This window comes from Zeugodacus cucurbitae, chromosome 2, assembly GCF_028554725.1.
Source record: "Zeugodacus cucurbitae isolate PBARC_wt_2022May chromosome 2, idZeuCucr1.2, whole genome shotgun sequence".
Lineage (NCBI taxonomy): Eukaryota > Metazoa > Arthropoda > Insecta > Diptera > Tephritidae > Zeugodacus > Zeugodacus cucurbitae.
In genome coordinates this window covers 27,879,305-27,896,699 of record NC_071667.1, presented here as the reverse complement: position 1 = coordinate 27,896,699, position 17,395 = coordinate 27,879,305, and the positions used below count along the sequence as shown (strand labels likewise).

General features: G+C 39.6%; 2 protein-coding genes across 3 annotated transcripts in view; both read left to right on the top strand.

The window, feature by feature from the left end:
* The window catches only part of LOC105213689 (dnaJ homolog subfamily C member 3), a 107,838-nt gene that overhangs the window by 86,922 nt on the left and 3,521 nt on the right, over positions 1 to 17,395 (top strand). The gene's annotated exons all lie outside the window — the stretch shown is intronic.
* Positions 68 to 17,361, top strand: LOC105213687 (zinc finger protein 287). 2 transcript variants are annotated; one of them, XM_011186692.3, is made up of 6 exons: positions 68 to 3,361; positions 3,959 to 5,570; positions 5,902 to 5,988; positions 14,957 to 15,439; positions 15,625 to 15,774; positions 15,837 to 17,361. In XM_011186692.3, the coding sequence occupies exons 1-6, from the start codon at positions 3,230 to 3,232 to the stop codon at positions 15,923 to 15,925; spliced, it is 2,553 nt and encodes an 850-aa protein (XP_011184994.2). In that variant the 5' UTR covers positions 68 to 3,229; the 3' UTR covers positions 15,926 to 17,361. The 2 variants fall into 2 exon arrangements, with proteins under 2 accessions (XP_011184994.2, XP_054082719.1); XM_054226744.1 differs by lacking the exon at positions 5,902 to 5,988.

The following is a 17,395-nucleotide window of genomic DNA, read 5'->3' as shown; positions in this document are numbered from 1 at the left end:
GATAGTCATATTTGCAAATGAATGAATCATAAAATAAGTTTGTTTTATAAAAGTAAAAATTATAGAGACTAGTTTGCGAACCGGTGCGTTAGAAACAAGACACATTGTCGAATACATATGCATATTAATTGTAAACAAAAGATTATATGAATTATGTCAAAGAAATGAGGCGAAACTGATAATGATCGGTTTATAATCGAACTCAGTGAAATTGAAGTTAAGACAATCCAACTGCAAAACAACCAAACTAAAATTTGGTATTGCGAATTTCAACCAGTTTTAGTTGAAGCTTCATTCGCGTTGCCAACTTAAAAAAAGTGAAGATTTGACCGATATATTTTAAACGAAAATATTAAAGTGTGAATAAATATTAAAATGGAGATAATATACAAAAAGGCTTCGTAATTATTCGATTCGATTATCGAAATTTACGAAAGAGGTTTTAAATATTATGGAAAGGCGTATTAGAGCGAATTGACTGAAGACGAGCAAATCACTTCATTATTAACATTTTAATTTACTTTTTTTATAAAAAGTGCATTTACGGGAATAGGACCTACCATCGATCGATTCATCGTGTTCACGTTACTATCATTAACCATCAGTTTGAATTTTGCTGTTTCCTAATTGCATCTTATCTCGTCCAGCTTCGAGATATTTCTCCATCATTTCATAGGTCCTATTCAATCATCATTAAGTACTAGTAAGTACGTTTAAATTCCTGGTTTGTGTGTAAACGAGACGCATTTGCAAACAGAAAAAGAAAGAGGCTGAAATGCGTGAGAATGAAGAGCTTGAAGAGCTGGTCGACAGAGGTAATGCTCGAAAATTTTATGGAAAAATGAAGCGACTTAACGAAGGTTTCAAGACCGGCATCCGCATTTAGAGACCAAGGTGGTAAACTGGTAACCGATGTCCAGGGCATACTAGGATTAGCGAAGGAACACTTCTCCGACCTGCTGAATGTACAACACCAGGAGATGGCGAACCCGATTCCCCAATCTAGGACGATGGAACAGATGTTCCATTAACCGACCATGGGAAATTCCATTAGCAATTACCCGAAGAACAGCAAAGCGGCGGGGACCGATAGATTACCGGCCGAGCTTTTCAAATACGGCGCGAAGAACTGATAAGGTGCATGCATCAGCTTCTTTGCAGAATATGGTCGGGAGAAAGCATGAGTACGATTGGAATCTCAGTGTTCTCTGCACAATCCATAAAAAGGTAGACCCCACAATATGCGCCAATTATCGTGAGATAAGTCTCCTAAATATCGCATATAAGGTTCTATAGAGCGTACTGTGTGAAAGACTAAAGCCCACCTTCAACAAACTGATTGGATCTTATAAGTGTGGCTTTAGACCTGGGAAATCCACAACTGACCAGATATTCACCATGCGCCAAATCTTGAAGAAGACCCGTGAAAGAGGATCGACACACAAGAGGATTGATATCCACGTAAAACTAATACGGCTCCGTAAGCTGACGTTGAGCAACACCAAAAGCTCCGTCATGATTGGGAAGGACCTCTCCGAGCCGTTCGATACCAAACGAGGCTTCAGCCAAGGTGACTCTTTATCGTGTGACTTCTTTAACTTGATGCTGGAAATAATAATACGAGCTGCAGAGCTAAATAGTGAAGGTTCAATCTTCTATAAGTGTGTACAGCTGCTGTCGTACGCCGATGATATTGATATCATCGGAATCAACAACGCGACGTTTGTTCTGTTTTTTCCCGCCTGGATAAGGAAGCGAAGCGAATGGGTCTGAAGGTGAATGAGGACAACACGATATATCTCCTGTCATCAAACAAACAGTCAGCGTATTCGCGTCTTGGCTCTCACGTCACTGTTGACAGTCATAACTTTGAAGTTGTAGATAATTTTGGTCCTCAGAACATTGGCAACGGCGAATACCGCAGCTGTACGAGTTATACGACGACATTGACATAGTTCAGCGAATAAAAAAAACAGGGGCTATGTTGGAGGGACCAGGTGGAGCGCTATCATCGATTCGGCTATAGCCGGCTAACGGTTCCAACGCCAATCACATACATACATCATTTATATACTAAATTAATATTATTGAAATCCGTTACAGTTGAATTAATTACGCAATTCCGTTAGTTCTTCGTTTTATTGTGCGATAAAAATAATTAAACTAATATTCTTATGTATAAAGTAGATGCCTTTAATAAATATACTTAAAAATATTTGTCAAAATAAACTCGATTTAATAGTATAATAAATTTTAGTTTACATAAAATTCTCGTATTAATATTTGCATCCTTTTGTCGCTACGTCGTGTTAGTAAACAAACGTCTAACCTCATGTCACTAATTCACACACGAATACTGAATATCCGATATGTACAGAGGGTGGTAGCGGTGGTTACAACAAAACTACAATTTTGCTTAAACATCTGAGCGCTGCAAAATGTTTGTTTAGTTAATCGTCAGTTTTGTTTTGCTCTCATTCGTTCATTTTTATTTTTGTGAAGAAGTGCAAAATAGAGGCAACAAGGAGCAAAACAAATACGATTGAATACTCACACACATATGCAACGTAAACACATTGAAGGTCGACGACTGCATGCGCGCCTACAAATATGCTTCGATAAATCAACAACAACTCGGAGCGAACGATGAGATAGCGAAGTACAGTGCAGAGCAAACGTGCCACATGCTAAACATGGATGTGGGGTATGAGATTTGTGCACAGATTTTCTCCCACAGGATTCGTGATGCGCCCGAGTGTAGATACAACTGGACGCGAGTGGTAAGGATGTGAAAATTCGCTGGAGCAAATAATAAAATTAGCAGTAAAAACAGTGTGTGTTTGGTAGCGCGAGTAGCAGCAATGAAAGTTTCGCAGGCGTCTTGTGCAATTTTTGCCTTGGCGAAAAATATGTGCTAAATAAACAAGATAAAGAAAAACTGGAGACTAATCCTTAAGATTTTTCGGTTGGAAAAGTTAATCAAGTTTGTGTTATTGTCGACATTAATTTCATAAATTTGATAACGCATGAAGATACAGAGCATGGTATAGCAATAGTGCAAATGCCTCGACAGGTGTACAATTTTGCTGTCGTAAAATTATTGACGAAAGTACAAATGTGTGCCTTGTGCTTTTGCGGTCATTGAGTTAAAGTAATTGGGTGTAACCACTGCGTCATTGCATTGTGAATATCGGCGAGGATAAGTGTGCGTTTTTATGTTGGTGCCACGATGGAGACATGCAGGACCTGTGCGAGATGTGATTTTGGGGACGAAACCAAATGGTTCGATTTATTTCACACAACACGTTGTACGAGAGAAATCGAAGAGATGCGTGTGGAGTTCAATAATTGGCAGTTGCAGGTATACAAATATTTTGGCAATACCGTTTTGTAAACAGTTATCTAATGGTAGTACAAGAAAAGCACATTTTTTGATAAAAGTCATATTCGTCACACGCATTGACTGCAACTATATAATATCGCTAAGACAACGCACAATAGAATCTAGTATTACTTTTTATTGATATGTTAAATTCTGCTGCGCTAAAATGCAAAATTTGATTGGAGATATGTGTGTGATAAAAATCTTTAATTAAAAGAAATTGACCAGTGATAACCAGTTGTCTTATTCAGCTTGAAAGAAAGGCTAAAAATTATAATATTGTTTCTATGATGTTCCCTGTTTACAATCAAAAAACATATGTTATTTAACATACCATTTTTAAGAAAATGTAAGGAAAAAATGTCCACATAATTTATTCTCAATAATTTGCAGAGCTACAGCTAGAATGAAATTAGAATCATGTTATTCAAACGAAATTTCCTTACCACTCACCTAAATATGATTTGGGTGATTGTGAATTCATGAATTTAAACCTAAAATTCGTCCATAAACACTCTTCTTTATAGTGACTATTACCGCAAAATTAAATACAAACATTTTTGTTTTGTTGGGCAGATTTCACCTAACGACGGATTGCCACAGAAAATCTGTTCGGATTGCTTTTCGAAATTTTGTAATGTGTTCACCTTTCGCATGCAATGCCAGCAAGCACAAGTGAAATTAAATAATATATTCGACAAAATTGAGACCCAAAGCATGGACGATGAACGATTCGAGGATAATCTTGAAGAATTAGGTGCACAGCTGCTTCGAATTGTGGAAGAAAATGAACGACAAATGACGAATTCAACTTTTAACGAACAAAACTGCCAAACAGTTGATTGTACTGCCGCTAGTGGCGACAACACCGTTTCGCCTAATGCCACTCCTTCAGCTGCTGCCATAGTGATGTTGGATATGCTCGATGAGAATAGTGTTAATAACTACGACACCACCACCGCCACTACCACCACGACTACACCCAGTGTAGTGTGTGAGAGAGTCGCACAGTATGCTGATGATATTTTAGCAGCACAAACAGAGGTTTCAACCAAAACAATCGAAGACTCTTTCTTGACAAAAACAATGCCAATAACAAACGAGAATAATACCATTGCTGCCGCCATAACTGAAGCTAACTTTTACACTGCCGGTGTTGAATGTCAGAGTGAAGCGGAAATGCAGATGACAAAGGTGCCAACACTAACTGTTAAAACAATGGCAGTCGATAAAGAAGTGGAGGGGGTAATAGTAGAAGAAGGAAATAAAACCGAACATGAAATAGAATTAGAAATGGAACACGACGAGGAAGATATAAACGAGCAAATCCATTTACATGTAAATGATATAATTGAAGAAGATTTCACGCTCGATGACCAACTGGTAGAGGAGAAGGAAGAGACAACAGTAAGTACAGACCGAGACCTTGCTAAAGATGACTGCTACTTAAATGATATGAGCGGAAATGTATCACAGCCTGAAGGTTATGTCGAAGAATGTGTGCCTTTTGCGGAAGCTGTAGAAGATGAGAATGGCATTTATGAAGAAGATGAAGGAGTACTGGAAGCTTTCGAACCGGTTACACTCCCAACGAATACCTACAATACAAATAACAATAATATTTCAGGATCACAATTTGTCTTTCAGTCGTCTGCTACTAACAATTGCTACAGTCAAACAGTCAACCAACCACAGGATGTTAGCATTGTTTTTGAATGTAAATACTGCCACAAAACCAAAGATATGCCGAGCACACATTTCGACACCCAACAGGCACTACTCGAACACATAACTAACGCACACAACGCTGAATATCCGTTTACTTGTCCGCAACGCGGTTGCACGGAGGGTTTTCGCGACGCCGCCTCACGCACGGTCCACATGAAAAGCGAGCACGTGGCCAAACATTATGAGTGTGATGTGTGCGGCAAAAAGTATGCCGATCGCTTTAATTTACGCCATCACTATGAGAAGTTCCACTGTGAGACCGATTTTGGGTGTGATACATGCGATAAACGATTCTATTCGCGTAAAAGTCTTAATTATCATATGAAATGGCACAACCCGGAATTGCTGTTGCAGTGTAGCCATTGCGATCGTTTGTTTATTAACCAGCGACACTTGAAGTGTCACGAAGAAACGCACAACGGGGTGAGGAATAGTGAATTTTGTACGTTTTGTGGTAAAAGTAAGTAAACATACTTAATTAAAGTAGTCACAATTAACACTATTGCATGTAATTAGGTTATGAAGGGTAAATTACAAGCATACTTAAAAGATAGTTGGTTGCTTGAATTATGTATAATAGTGATAAAACTATAAACGAATTGATCGCAGAGGAGACAGAAGACATTTGAATTTTAAACGAAATTAAGAAATTAAATTTTTATTTTCATTAATAAATATTATCCATTCTCTTCCTTTTTACAATAAAAAGTGCTATAACTGCCACTAAATAATTCTTTTCATGTATTCCCCTCTTTCACTTTTTATAAAAAAAACGAAAACAATCTTCATAGCTTTCATACACTTGAAAACTTTGCGTTGGCATTTGTATCGACAACATGGCGGTGAAAAACCATACAAATGTGGCCACTGCACTGAGGGTAAGCAAAGCTTTACCCGGCTTTGGCAACTCATTTAAGACAACAATATGCATTCATACGTTCATTCATACATACATACTTTTCAAATTTATTTATCGTTCATCACATGTGTGTAAGCAACTTTTTATCAACACCAAGGATACATTTTTTGAAATTGTGTTGCAGTGATAATAGTAGTAGAACTCCGATTGAAATACAAATAATGGTAAAAGTAATCATTATAAATAATGTAACAATCATATTTTATTCTAATTTTTTATATTATTTTTTAAAGTTTCTCCATACCAACATTGTGCTCCTTACCAACACACATTTATGGATTTTGCATGTTGCAACTTGGCCCTTTGCACTTTGAAATATTGAAATGTGGTTTTGTTCCAGTAACGCATTCCAAAAAAGCATTATGTATAGACACCTTTCTTGACACCAAAATAAAAAAAATCTATTTTATATTGTGTTTCCGTAAGCGTATCTCGTACTACTCGAAATGAAAATAGTACAACTATCATTAGTTCTTCAAGTATAGCCATAAACATAATGAAGAAAAGGTGGTTAGAGTCTATTTGAAATTACTAAGAAAGTTTAACAGTTCATTTGATGCATGACATAGCGTAAATGTCATTATTTTTTAACTCTTCATCAAAAATAATTCATTAGATATTTATTTAGCATGGTAGCTGATAATTTTACAGTCATCAGTTTACAGTTTTAGTATAAATTCTTTGGATTCAAACTAATTCTGACAGAAAGGTTATTTAATTTCTAAAATATTAAATTTTTCGAGTACGAAACATTAATTGTCAAACCGACGATGGCAGCGTATACTCGTACATACATACCTAGTCTGAGCTGATCAGGTTTGCCGCACAACAACAACGATCGCTGTTAGTGTATACATTTTAAAATATAGTTTTAAGTACCAATATTCAAGTTCTCGCTTACATTTGGTCAACAAATGAATTTTCAACTTTAAGTAGCTTTCGATCGCTTAAGGAATGAAATAAAGTCACTCAAGTTCGAAATACAATTAGAGCCTGGACGAAACTCTTTTAATATTTTAATATGACATAAAGAAATTATATTTATATCTATTAGCCAAAGCCATTTGAGGTATTTTGAAATTTTTACTTGCGGATGTAAACAAAAAAAAAACAGCCGAAAAGATGATTAAACAGTTTGATAATTCCAACCGTTAAGATCTCACATAAATAAAAAAGGTGTGTTGCCACCTCTATCTTCTTCTTATTCTTGACTGGCGTAGACACCGCTTACGCGGTTATAGCCGAGTCCAAAACAGCGCCACACGTATCCCTCCTTCTGGCAGTTTAGCGCCAATTGGTTATACCAAGCGAAGCCAGGTCCCTCTCCACCTGGTCCTTCCATCGGAGAGGAGGTCTCCCTCTTCCTCGGCTTCCACCAGCGGGTACTGCATCGAATACTTTCAGAGCTGGATCACTTTCATCCATTCGAACAACATGATCTAGTCAGCGTAGCCGATGTTTTTTTATTCACTGGACTATGTCTATGTCGTCGAATAACACATACAGCTCATCGTTCCATCGTCTGCGGTATTCGCCGTTGCCAATGTTTAAGGGACCATAAATCTTCCGCAAAACCTTTCTCTCGAAAACTCCTAGTGCCGTCTCATCGGATGTTGACATCGTCCACGCTTCTGCACCGTAAAGTAGGACGGGACTGATGAGGGACTTGTAGAGTTTGGTTTTTGTTCGTCGAGAGAGGACTTTACTTTTCAATTGTCTACTTAGTCCATAGTAGCACCTGTTGGCAAGAGTGATTCTGCGTTGGATTTCCAGGCTGGCATTGTTATTGCTGTTAATGCTGGTTCCCAGGTAGACGAAATTATCTACAACTTCAAAGTTATGACTGTCAACAGTGACGTGGGAGCCAAGATGCGAATGCGTCTTTGTTTGATGACAGGAGATATTTCGTCTTGTCCTCGTTCACCACCAGACCCATACGCTTCGCCTCCTTGTCCAGTCTAGAAAAAGCAGAACTAACGGCGCGGGTGTTGTTTCCAATGATATCAATATCATCAGCGTACGCCAGTAGCTGTTCACTCTTGTAGAAGATTGTACCTTCTCTATTTAGCTCTGCAGCTCGTATAATTTTTTCCAACATCAAGTTAAAGAAGTCGCACGATAGTGAGTCACCTTGTCTGAAACTCCGTCTGGTATCGAACGGCTCGGAGAGGTCCTTCCCGATCCTGACGGAGCTTTTGGTGTTGCTCAACGTCAGCTTACACAGCCGTATTAGTTTTGCGGGGATACCAAATTCAGACATCGCGGCATAAAGGGAGCTCCTTTTCGTGCTGTCGAAAGCAGCTTTAAAGTCGACAAAGAGATGGTGTGTGTCGATCCTATTTTCACGGGTCTTCTCCAAAATTTGGCGCATGGTGAATATCTGGTCTGTTGTTGATTTTTCAGGTCTGTGGGATGTCCACAATAATAATAAATAAATTATAATTCTTAAGTAGGATGTGTGTAGCTGCTGCTGCGAGATCACCAGAAAAAGGAAGGGTCGAACAGATGATATTTCAGTGTTGCCATATCAGCATCAAATAATTATATTGCAGGGTTGCATTTTAGTTGATGATGTTGATTGAAGTTTGGCCTTGCCACAACACTCCCCCCTATGCGGGAAAGCGAAAACGTACTCGTCGTCCAGATTTTGTTTGATATTCCTTCTGCTTAGTTGTTTGATTGGACGGGGTTTGTTTATCCTCTGCGACGAAAGCTGATTTTAATCGGTCGATGGAAATGTTCACGTCCTTTCCTCGGATTTTGACTTTGAAAAATTTGTCATTTCGTTTGACTACGGGAAATGGTCCCTCGTATGGAGGTTGAAGAGGCTGACGAATTGCGTCATTGCGTACGAAAACTGATGGCGTTGACTGTAAATTCTTTTCCACGAACGGTGCATGCGCTGAGTTATTTGTTGTTGGTGACGGCTTCAGTGCCTGCATGCGTAAGCGTAAATTTTGGACGAATTCGCATTCGTTAGCGTTGTGCGTATGTTTTTCCGAAAAGAACTGACCAGGTAATCGAACAGTGTTTCCGTAAACCATTTCTGCGGGTGTCGCTTTTAAGTCCTCTCTCCATGAAGAACGAAAACCTAAAAGAATTAGTGGGAGTACTTCGACCCATTTGTCTGTCATGTAGCATTTTATTGCTGTTTTCAAAGATCTATGCCACCGCTCTATAAGCCCATTTGACGCTGGGTGATATGCGGTTGTACGTAAATGTTTTACGCCTAACAGTCTGGAAAGATCTCGGAAGAGTGCAGATTCAAATTGTCTGCCCTGATCCGTTGTTATTCTACTCGGTACCCCAAATCTGGCGATCCAGTGTGTGTAGAAATTGAATGCTATTGTTTCTGTCGTCATGTCTTCGAGCGGGTATGCCTCCAACCACCGAGAATAGCGATCGACTATCGTCAAGCAGTATCGATATCCCTTGCAAGGTGGTAATGGCCCTACAATGTCCATGTTAATATGGTCAAATCGTTGTTCCGGTAACATAAATGTTGATAGTGGTGCTCTGTTGTGGCGTTGTATTTTGGATCTTTGGCATGGGATGCACTGCCTGGACCATAAGCGGCAATCTTTTCGGAGACCAGGCCATACGAACTTCTCCGCGATTAATTTTGTGGTTTTAGCCGCGCCGGTGTGTGCCATGTTGTGTATTGAGTCGAAAGCTGTTTTGCGAAATGCCGGAGTTAAGTACGGTCGGACTTTATTGGTGCTTACATCGCAAAAGATTTCTATATCTGTGCCTGGAATCGGAAAAGTTTTCATTGTTAGGTTGCAATTCGAATTAAGTAAACGTTTGAATTCTGAGTCGGACTTTTGACTCTCCGCAAGTTTGGCGAAGTCGAGAGTGTTTGGAGTATGTATGGCGTCGATGCGTGACATTGTATCAGCTACTATGTTGTCTTTTCCGGGGATGTATCGAATGTCTGTTGTGAATTGTGCGATAAATTCAGAATGACGCACTTGACGCGGGGATGCCTTTTCTAGCTTTTGCTGGAACACATATTGTAATGGTTTGTGGTCCGTAAGGATGAAAAATGGTCTACCTTCGAGCATATGTTGAAAATATTTCACTGCTTTGTACGCCGCTAATAGTTCTCGATCGTAAGTGCTGTATCTTGTTTGTGGTTCGGTAAGGCGTTCGGAATAAAAGCCTAGTGGTTGCCACTGGTTGTTATCGTGTTGTTGTAGTATAGCTCCTACAGCAGTTCCCGAAGCATCTACAGTTAAACTTAGTTGTGCCGCGGGCTTGGGGTAAGCGAGTAGAGTTGCATTACATAATTCGTTTTTGCATTGCTGAAATGCCTCTTTTGCTTCGTCGGTCCACTCTACCAGTGATGTGTCGTTTTTGGTGTTACCTTTCACTAACTTGAATAAGCTCATTTGTGTGTTTGCAGCGCAGGGCAAAAATCTTCGAAAAAAGTTTATCATGCCGAGGAAACGTCGTAAATCACATGATCTGGTTGGTAATTCAAAATTTCGAATGGCTTGAACCTGTTCTTCTGGTGGTGAGATTCCATTGCCGTTTATTTTGAATCCTAAAAATTTCACTTGTGGCTGGCCTAGTATGCATTTCGAGCGGTTGATGACTAGTCCGTATTCGCGTAGCTTTTCAAATACTAATTGGAGATGTTGGCGATGTTGGTTCATGTCCTTTGATGATATCAATATATCATCGAGATATGGACAGGCGAAATCGTATTCGCGGAAGATGTGATCCATGAATCTTTGGAAGGTTTGACTGGCGTTCCTAAGGCCAAAACACATGAACGGAAATTCAAACATGCCAAATGGCGTAGTAATTGCTGTCTTTGGAATGTCGTTTGGTTCCACAGGAATCTGATGGTATGCCCGGCGCAGATCGAGTGTTGAGAAAATTCTGCAACCATGCAGTGAATGTGTGAAGTCGTGGAGGTGTGGAAGGGGATACCTGTCGGGCTCGGTGACAACGTTTAATCGCCTGAAGTCTCCACATGGTCTCCACTCGCCGTTTTTCTTCTTCGTCATATGTAATGGGCTTGCCCATGGACTTCGAGATGGACGACAAATGCCTGCGTCCAACAAAAATTGTATCTCGGCTTTTGCGGCTTTCAGTTTCTCAGGTGATAAACGTCTCGGTTTGGAGAAAACTGGTGGCCCTTTCGTGACGATGTGGTGTGTGACCAAGTGATGTTGTTTTTTGGTTGTGAAATTTTCTATTGTGATGTCTTGGAACTTTCTCAATAAATCCTGGAATTGTTGATTTTCATTAATGCAAGATAAATTCAAATCTACTTCATTATTAGCTGACACTGAACATAGTTTGCTGATGCTTGTGATGTCGTCGATTAGTTTTCTTTGTCGTAAGTTGACTGATAGGTTGAAATGTGATAAAAAATCTGCTCCGATGATGGCTTGCGACACGTCGGCAATGATAAAGTTCCAGGAAAATTGTCGTCGTAGACCTAAATTGAGGAACATTACTTTTTCACCATAAGTTTTTATGGTCGACCTATTCGCTGCGTAGAGGTAGTTATTTTTGTCAGGATGTCTACGTTGTTGTTGCGTCGGTGGAATTACGCTGACTTCGGCTCCTGTGTCGATAAGGAAATTCATTGCGGATTTTTTGTCTCGAACGATTAAGCGGCGGTTTGTGTTGTTGAGCCTGTCGTCGACCGCCATTGACGACAGACTAGTTAGTTTAACTTTTTTGCGCAGGGGCTGCGACATTTTTTGGCTTCGTTGCCGAATTTCAGGTGGTACCAGCACAGACCATTTGAGCTGTCATTTTGCTTGCCGGAACGAGATGGAGGACGGTTCCTGCTTCGACTTCTGGATCGATGATTAATATTTGCTTTAATCGAAGCTATCTCTTTTACAATTTCAGCTAATTGTTTCTCGATGCTGGATTGCGCTTGTGTGGTTATGTGTTGGGCTTCGACCGCGTGTACCTGTGGTGTGTCGCTAACCTCACTTATTTTGTCTGCGAGTAGGGCTAATTTGTCCAGAGGTTCATTGCTGATGGAAATTATTAGGCGCATGTTGGATGGTAGTCGACTCATCCAGATGGACTTTAGAATGTTGTCATTTATTTCGCTGCCGGCTAAACTACGCATTTCGCGCAAGAGCTGTGATGGCCGCATATCACCAAGCTCTTGCTCTTGCAGTAGTTTTTTAACACGTTTTTGCTCCGAGTCAGCGAATTGCGTGATTAAGCGATTTTTCAGCGTGAGATATAAGTCACTGTTTGGGGGATTTAAAATTATATCACTTATTTGAGCCAGCACGTTGCTTTCTATTGCGGCCACGATGGTGTGGTACTTGGTTTTGTCGCTCGTTATTCCTCCGGCAATGAATTGCGACTCCACTTGCGCGATCCACAGTTCTGGCTTTGCGTGCCAGAATGGTGGAATCTTTATCGAAACTTTTGCCACTTCCACGTTGCGGGCGTGCAAATTCTCTTCTAACTGGTTGAGTGCTTCGTCCTCGGCCATTTTAACTTACGTCGGGGTCACCAATATGTGGGATGTCCACAATAATAATAAATAAATTATAATTCTTAAGTAGGATGTGTGTAGCTGCTGCTGCGAGATCACCAGAAAAAGGAAGGGTCGAACAGATGATATTTCAGTGTTGCCATATCAGCATCAAATAATTATATTGCAGGGTTGCATTTTAGTTGATGATGTTGATTGAAGTTTGGCCTTGCCACAGGTCTAAAGCCACACTGATAAGGTCCAATCAGTTTGTTGACGGTGGGCTTTAGTCTTTCACACAATACGCTCAACAGAACTTTATACGCGATGTTGAGGAGCATTATCCCACGGTAATTGGCGCAAATTGTGGGGTCTCCCTTTTTGTGTATTGGGTAGATTACACTGAGATTCTGTCTTCTTCCGACCATATTCTGCAAAGAAGCTGATACAAGCACCTTATCAGCTCTTCGCCGACGTATTTGAATAGCTCGGCCGGTAATCCATCGGTCCCCGCCGCTTTGCTGTTCTTCGGGTAATTGCTAATCGAATTTCTCATGGTCGGTTAATGGAACATCTGCTCCATCGTCGTCGATTGGGGAATCGGGTTCGCCATCTCCTGTTGTTGTACTTTCACTGCCATTCAGCAGGCTGGAGAAGTGTTCCCTCCACAAACTCAGTATACTCTGGTCATCAATAACTAGATCACCTCTGGGGGTCCTACAGGAGTGTGCTCCGGTCTTGAAACCTTCAGTTAGTCGCCGGATCTTTTCGTAAAATTTTCGAGCATTACCCCTGTCGGCCAGCTTATCAAGCTCTTCATACTCACGAATTTCGGCCTCTTTCTTTTTTTATCTGCAAATGCGTCTCGCTTCCCTCTTCAGCTCTCGGTATCTTTCCCATCCCGCTCGTGTTGCGGTCGATCGCAACATTGCGAGGTAGGCAGTCTGTTTTCTCTCCAGAGCGAGACGACAATCCTCATCATACCAGCTGTGACTTTTCCGAAAACCAATGGTTTCGGTTGCAGCTATACGTAAGGAGTTTGATATGCCGTCCCACAGCTCCCTTATACCGAGATGCTGATGAGTGCTCTCAAAGAGCAGGAGTGCAAGTCGAGTAGAAAATCGTTCGGCTGTCGGTTGTGATTGCAGCTTCTCGATGTCGAACCTTCCTTGTGTTTGTTGACGTGTGCGCTTTTCTACACAGAGGCGTTTGCGTATTTTAGCTGCTACAAGATAGTGGTCCGAGTCGATGTTGGGACCACGAAGCGTACGCACATCAGAAACACTGGAGACATGTGGTCCATCTATCACAACGTGATCGATCTGGTTGCGAGTGATTCGATCCGTGGACAGCCAAGTAGCTTGATGGATTTTCTTATGCTGGAATTTAGTACTACAGAAGACCATATTTCGGGCCCCGGCGAAGTCGATCAGCCTCAGACCGTTTGGTGATGTTTCGTCATGGAGGCTGAATTTTCCGACTGTTGTGCCAAAGACACCTTCTTTACCCACCCTAGCGTTGAAATCGCCAAGCACGATTTTGACATCGTGGCGGGGGCAGCGCTCATAGGTACGTTCTAGGCGCTCATAGAAGGTATCTTTGATCACTTCGTCCTTCTCTTCCGTCGGGGCGTGGGCGCAAATCAGGGATATGTTGAAGAACCTCGCTTTGATGCGGATTGTGGCTAGACGTTCATCCACCGGAGTGAATGTCAGGACTCGACGACGGAGTCTCTCTCCCACCACGAATCCCACACCGAATTTGCGCTCCTTTATATGGCCGCTGTAGTAGATGTCACAAGGACCTACCTTCTTCCGTCCTTGTCCCGTCCATCGCGTTTCTTGGATTGCGGTGATGTCAGCCTTTACTCTTACGAGGACATCAACCAACTGGGCAGAGGCACCTTCCCAATTAAGGGTCCGGACATTCCAGGTGCATGCCCTTAATTCGTAGTCCTTTAAACGTTTGCAGTGGTCGTCATCAAAATTGGGGTCTCTCATCCGAGGCTGTTTCTTCGTTTTCATTGGGGGGTGTTTTTATGTGGTGGGTCCCAAACCCTACGCACAACCGCATAAGCGGGTTTCGCCTTCTCTCTTTAGCTCGTTCCTGGCCACTCCCAAGTGAATGACAGTCAGAAACTTTCCTCACTTACGTGAACTTCTACATATGACTCCATCCTCCACAATGTTTAATTCACGTTAGATTCACACATACTGTACATAAGTAAATAGTCATAACGAATGTGATTTAACCAACAAACATACAGCACTCACCTAAAATACATAATTTACTTAATTATGTTAAAATATTACAACACTCCCAACACAAAAATAACTATCTATCACAAGTCATACCCATATTCACTATATCATAAGCAGCAATCAGCCATTCATATTTATGTACTTATTTCAAACGCCGTCCGTGCAATAATAAATAACGTAACGTTTATGCAATCCCCACCCAGTTTTCGCCTCGTATTTGGAGAAGCGCATACACATGCTGGAGAATCATTTGGAGAACCTCACCGCCATCGAACGCACCGAATGCATGCTCTGTCGGGAACGCTACGAGGATGAGCGCGAGCTGAGCGAACACATACGTAGCAAACATGTCGAAAGGCCGAAGTCTTCCGTGCTGCTAATAGCGAACAATAAACGAGTGGTACGTAATAAGCGACAGAAAAGCTATAGCGGCATATTTCAGTGTGAGATTTGCGCGCAGCGTTTCAATATGAAGTCGGCGTTGGAGCGACATGCAGCAGTGCATTCCAGTATTGGGCGACCACACAAATGCCCGGTGGAATCATGTGCGAAGCGTTTCAAGCGTGCGCAGGATATGAATTGGCACATGAAGACGCATTCGAACGAGAAACCGAATATTTGCGATGTATGCGGCAAGGGATTCGCCCTGAAATATGTGCTGAATCAGCATAAGCGAAGCCATGAAGGTGAGAGAAGAGGATTGTTTCCTGATTATGCGCTCACGGAGTAAATTAAGTTATTTCAAAAACTTTTTGATAGATTATTCTTCATTGAACAAACCTATGTATTATGTTCAAAAGCTGTAATTTGGGAACATGCTTAGTGCATTCAATTTACAATCTTTATATGTATTAATATATTTCCATTGCAGTTCTTGAGAAGAATTTCAAATGCGTGATCTGTGGACGTGCCTACCTCTTTGAGAAATCACTGCGTGTGCATGAACGGGTACACACGGGTGATACCTACTATCGCTGCGATTTGTGTGGCGAAAACTTTGTCACACACATGAAATTCAAAAGTGAGTTATTCATAGAGGCGCATATGTTTTTAGTATACGAGCTTATAAAATATTAATTTCAGCTCATATGATGAAAAATCATGATCCGGAGACAACAAATCTAGAGGATTACAATTTGGATGCCTTTGAAGAACAGCTGTATGAACAGTAGATGTGAAGATGTACTTATGTAATGAGAGATTTGTGCAATGTGATTTTTGAACACATTTCGTTTTTGGAAAATGGTTACTTGGTAAACATTTAGTAAGTCCATCTAGTTAATTGGAAAAGGTAGTTGTCGCAATTTAGAAAAGAGTCAAAGTATTCACCAAAGAATATATTGACGTTTACTTTCTAACACACATATTTATTATTACGAAAAGGGAAATGCACAAATACAATAATACGCACATAATGGCTCAACGTTAACGGTAACAGTAGCGGCAATCTATACTACGTATATGCGAATGTACGTAACACAATTGAAACCGATGAAATGCATAAAAACTAGTACATATTGAAATTTAATATATATACATACATATACACATAAACAATTATGTATACTTACACCTACACATAGAGACTAAGAGCAACTACTTTGATGAATGCTCAATTTTTTTGGTACTGTATTAAAATAATTTAGTAAAAAGCATTTATTGTAATTTATGAAATTATTTAGATAACTGTAGTTTTTTAAAAACGGAAATTAATAGCAATATTTTGTAGCGGTAGTTTGTGAATTTTAACAATGGTGATAATGTAACACTGAAATGATATTACATGTAGTTTTTAGTGATAAATACTATTTTTTTAAAGAAAAATATCACTAATATCAATGATTTATTATATTATAGTATACATTATGTATAGTAAATTCAATTTGTTGCAATATATAATACAGATATGTATGTATTTCGTATTTAGTAAAATTATACATTACAAATTATATGGAATCTATTGGAATGTGTTGTAAGATGAACTTATTTGATATAAAAACATGTACATATGTATTAATGAAGACATTTCAGTTCTGTCAATGCTCAAAAACTGTCCAAAACGTTATTAAAATACATTTGATTATTTAAAAATTATGATTATATTCATTTATTTAAAAATGCCATACCTTAGGCGATACTACGATTGTAGTATTTATCATATTTCAATATAGTTATATGTAATATAGAAGTTCTCTGTAACGAAGCTTTAAAAAAAAAAAAAAAAAAAAAATGTAATATTTATACATTTGCGCTATTACGCGAAATGGATTTTACAGCATAGGTGCAAACGAAAATGTGAACTAAATGGCACAAACTATAAATTGAATATAAAATTATTTAATGAGTGTCAACTCATCAAAACTTAACAAAAATAATCAATAATAGTATAGTTTCAATTATTTGAATTGAAATAAAATCCCGGTGTTGTTTATTGAAATACGCATGTATATATGTTGTAAATCTATTTTTACAGCAGAACATTTAGTTTATTTTCAATTTCAAACAATTAAAATTATAAATTCTGATTTAAATATAATTATATACTGAAAAACAAGCACGATTACTCAATTTATTAATTTGAAATGAAAGAAAATTAAAAATATACAAACATTGAAAAATACACTATATTCGTATTTATGTAC

Bases quoted from the DNA above. Each gene is read 5' to 3' on its own strand.
- LOC105213687 (XM_011186692.3), top strand. From the start codon at position 3,230: ATGGAGACATGCAGGACCTGTGCGAGATGTGATTTTGGGGACGAAACC. The intron at 3,362-3,958 runs GTATACAAATAT...TTTGTTGGGCAG, and splicing joins TCAATAATTGGCAGTTGCAG to ATTTCACCTAACGACGGATT. The intron at 5,989-14,956 runs GTAAGCAAAGCT...ATCCCCACCCAG, and splicing joins ATGTGGCCACTGCACTGAGG to TTTTCGCCTCGTATTTGGAG.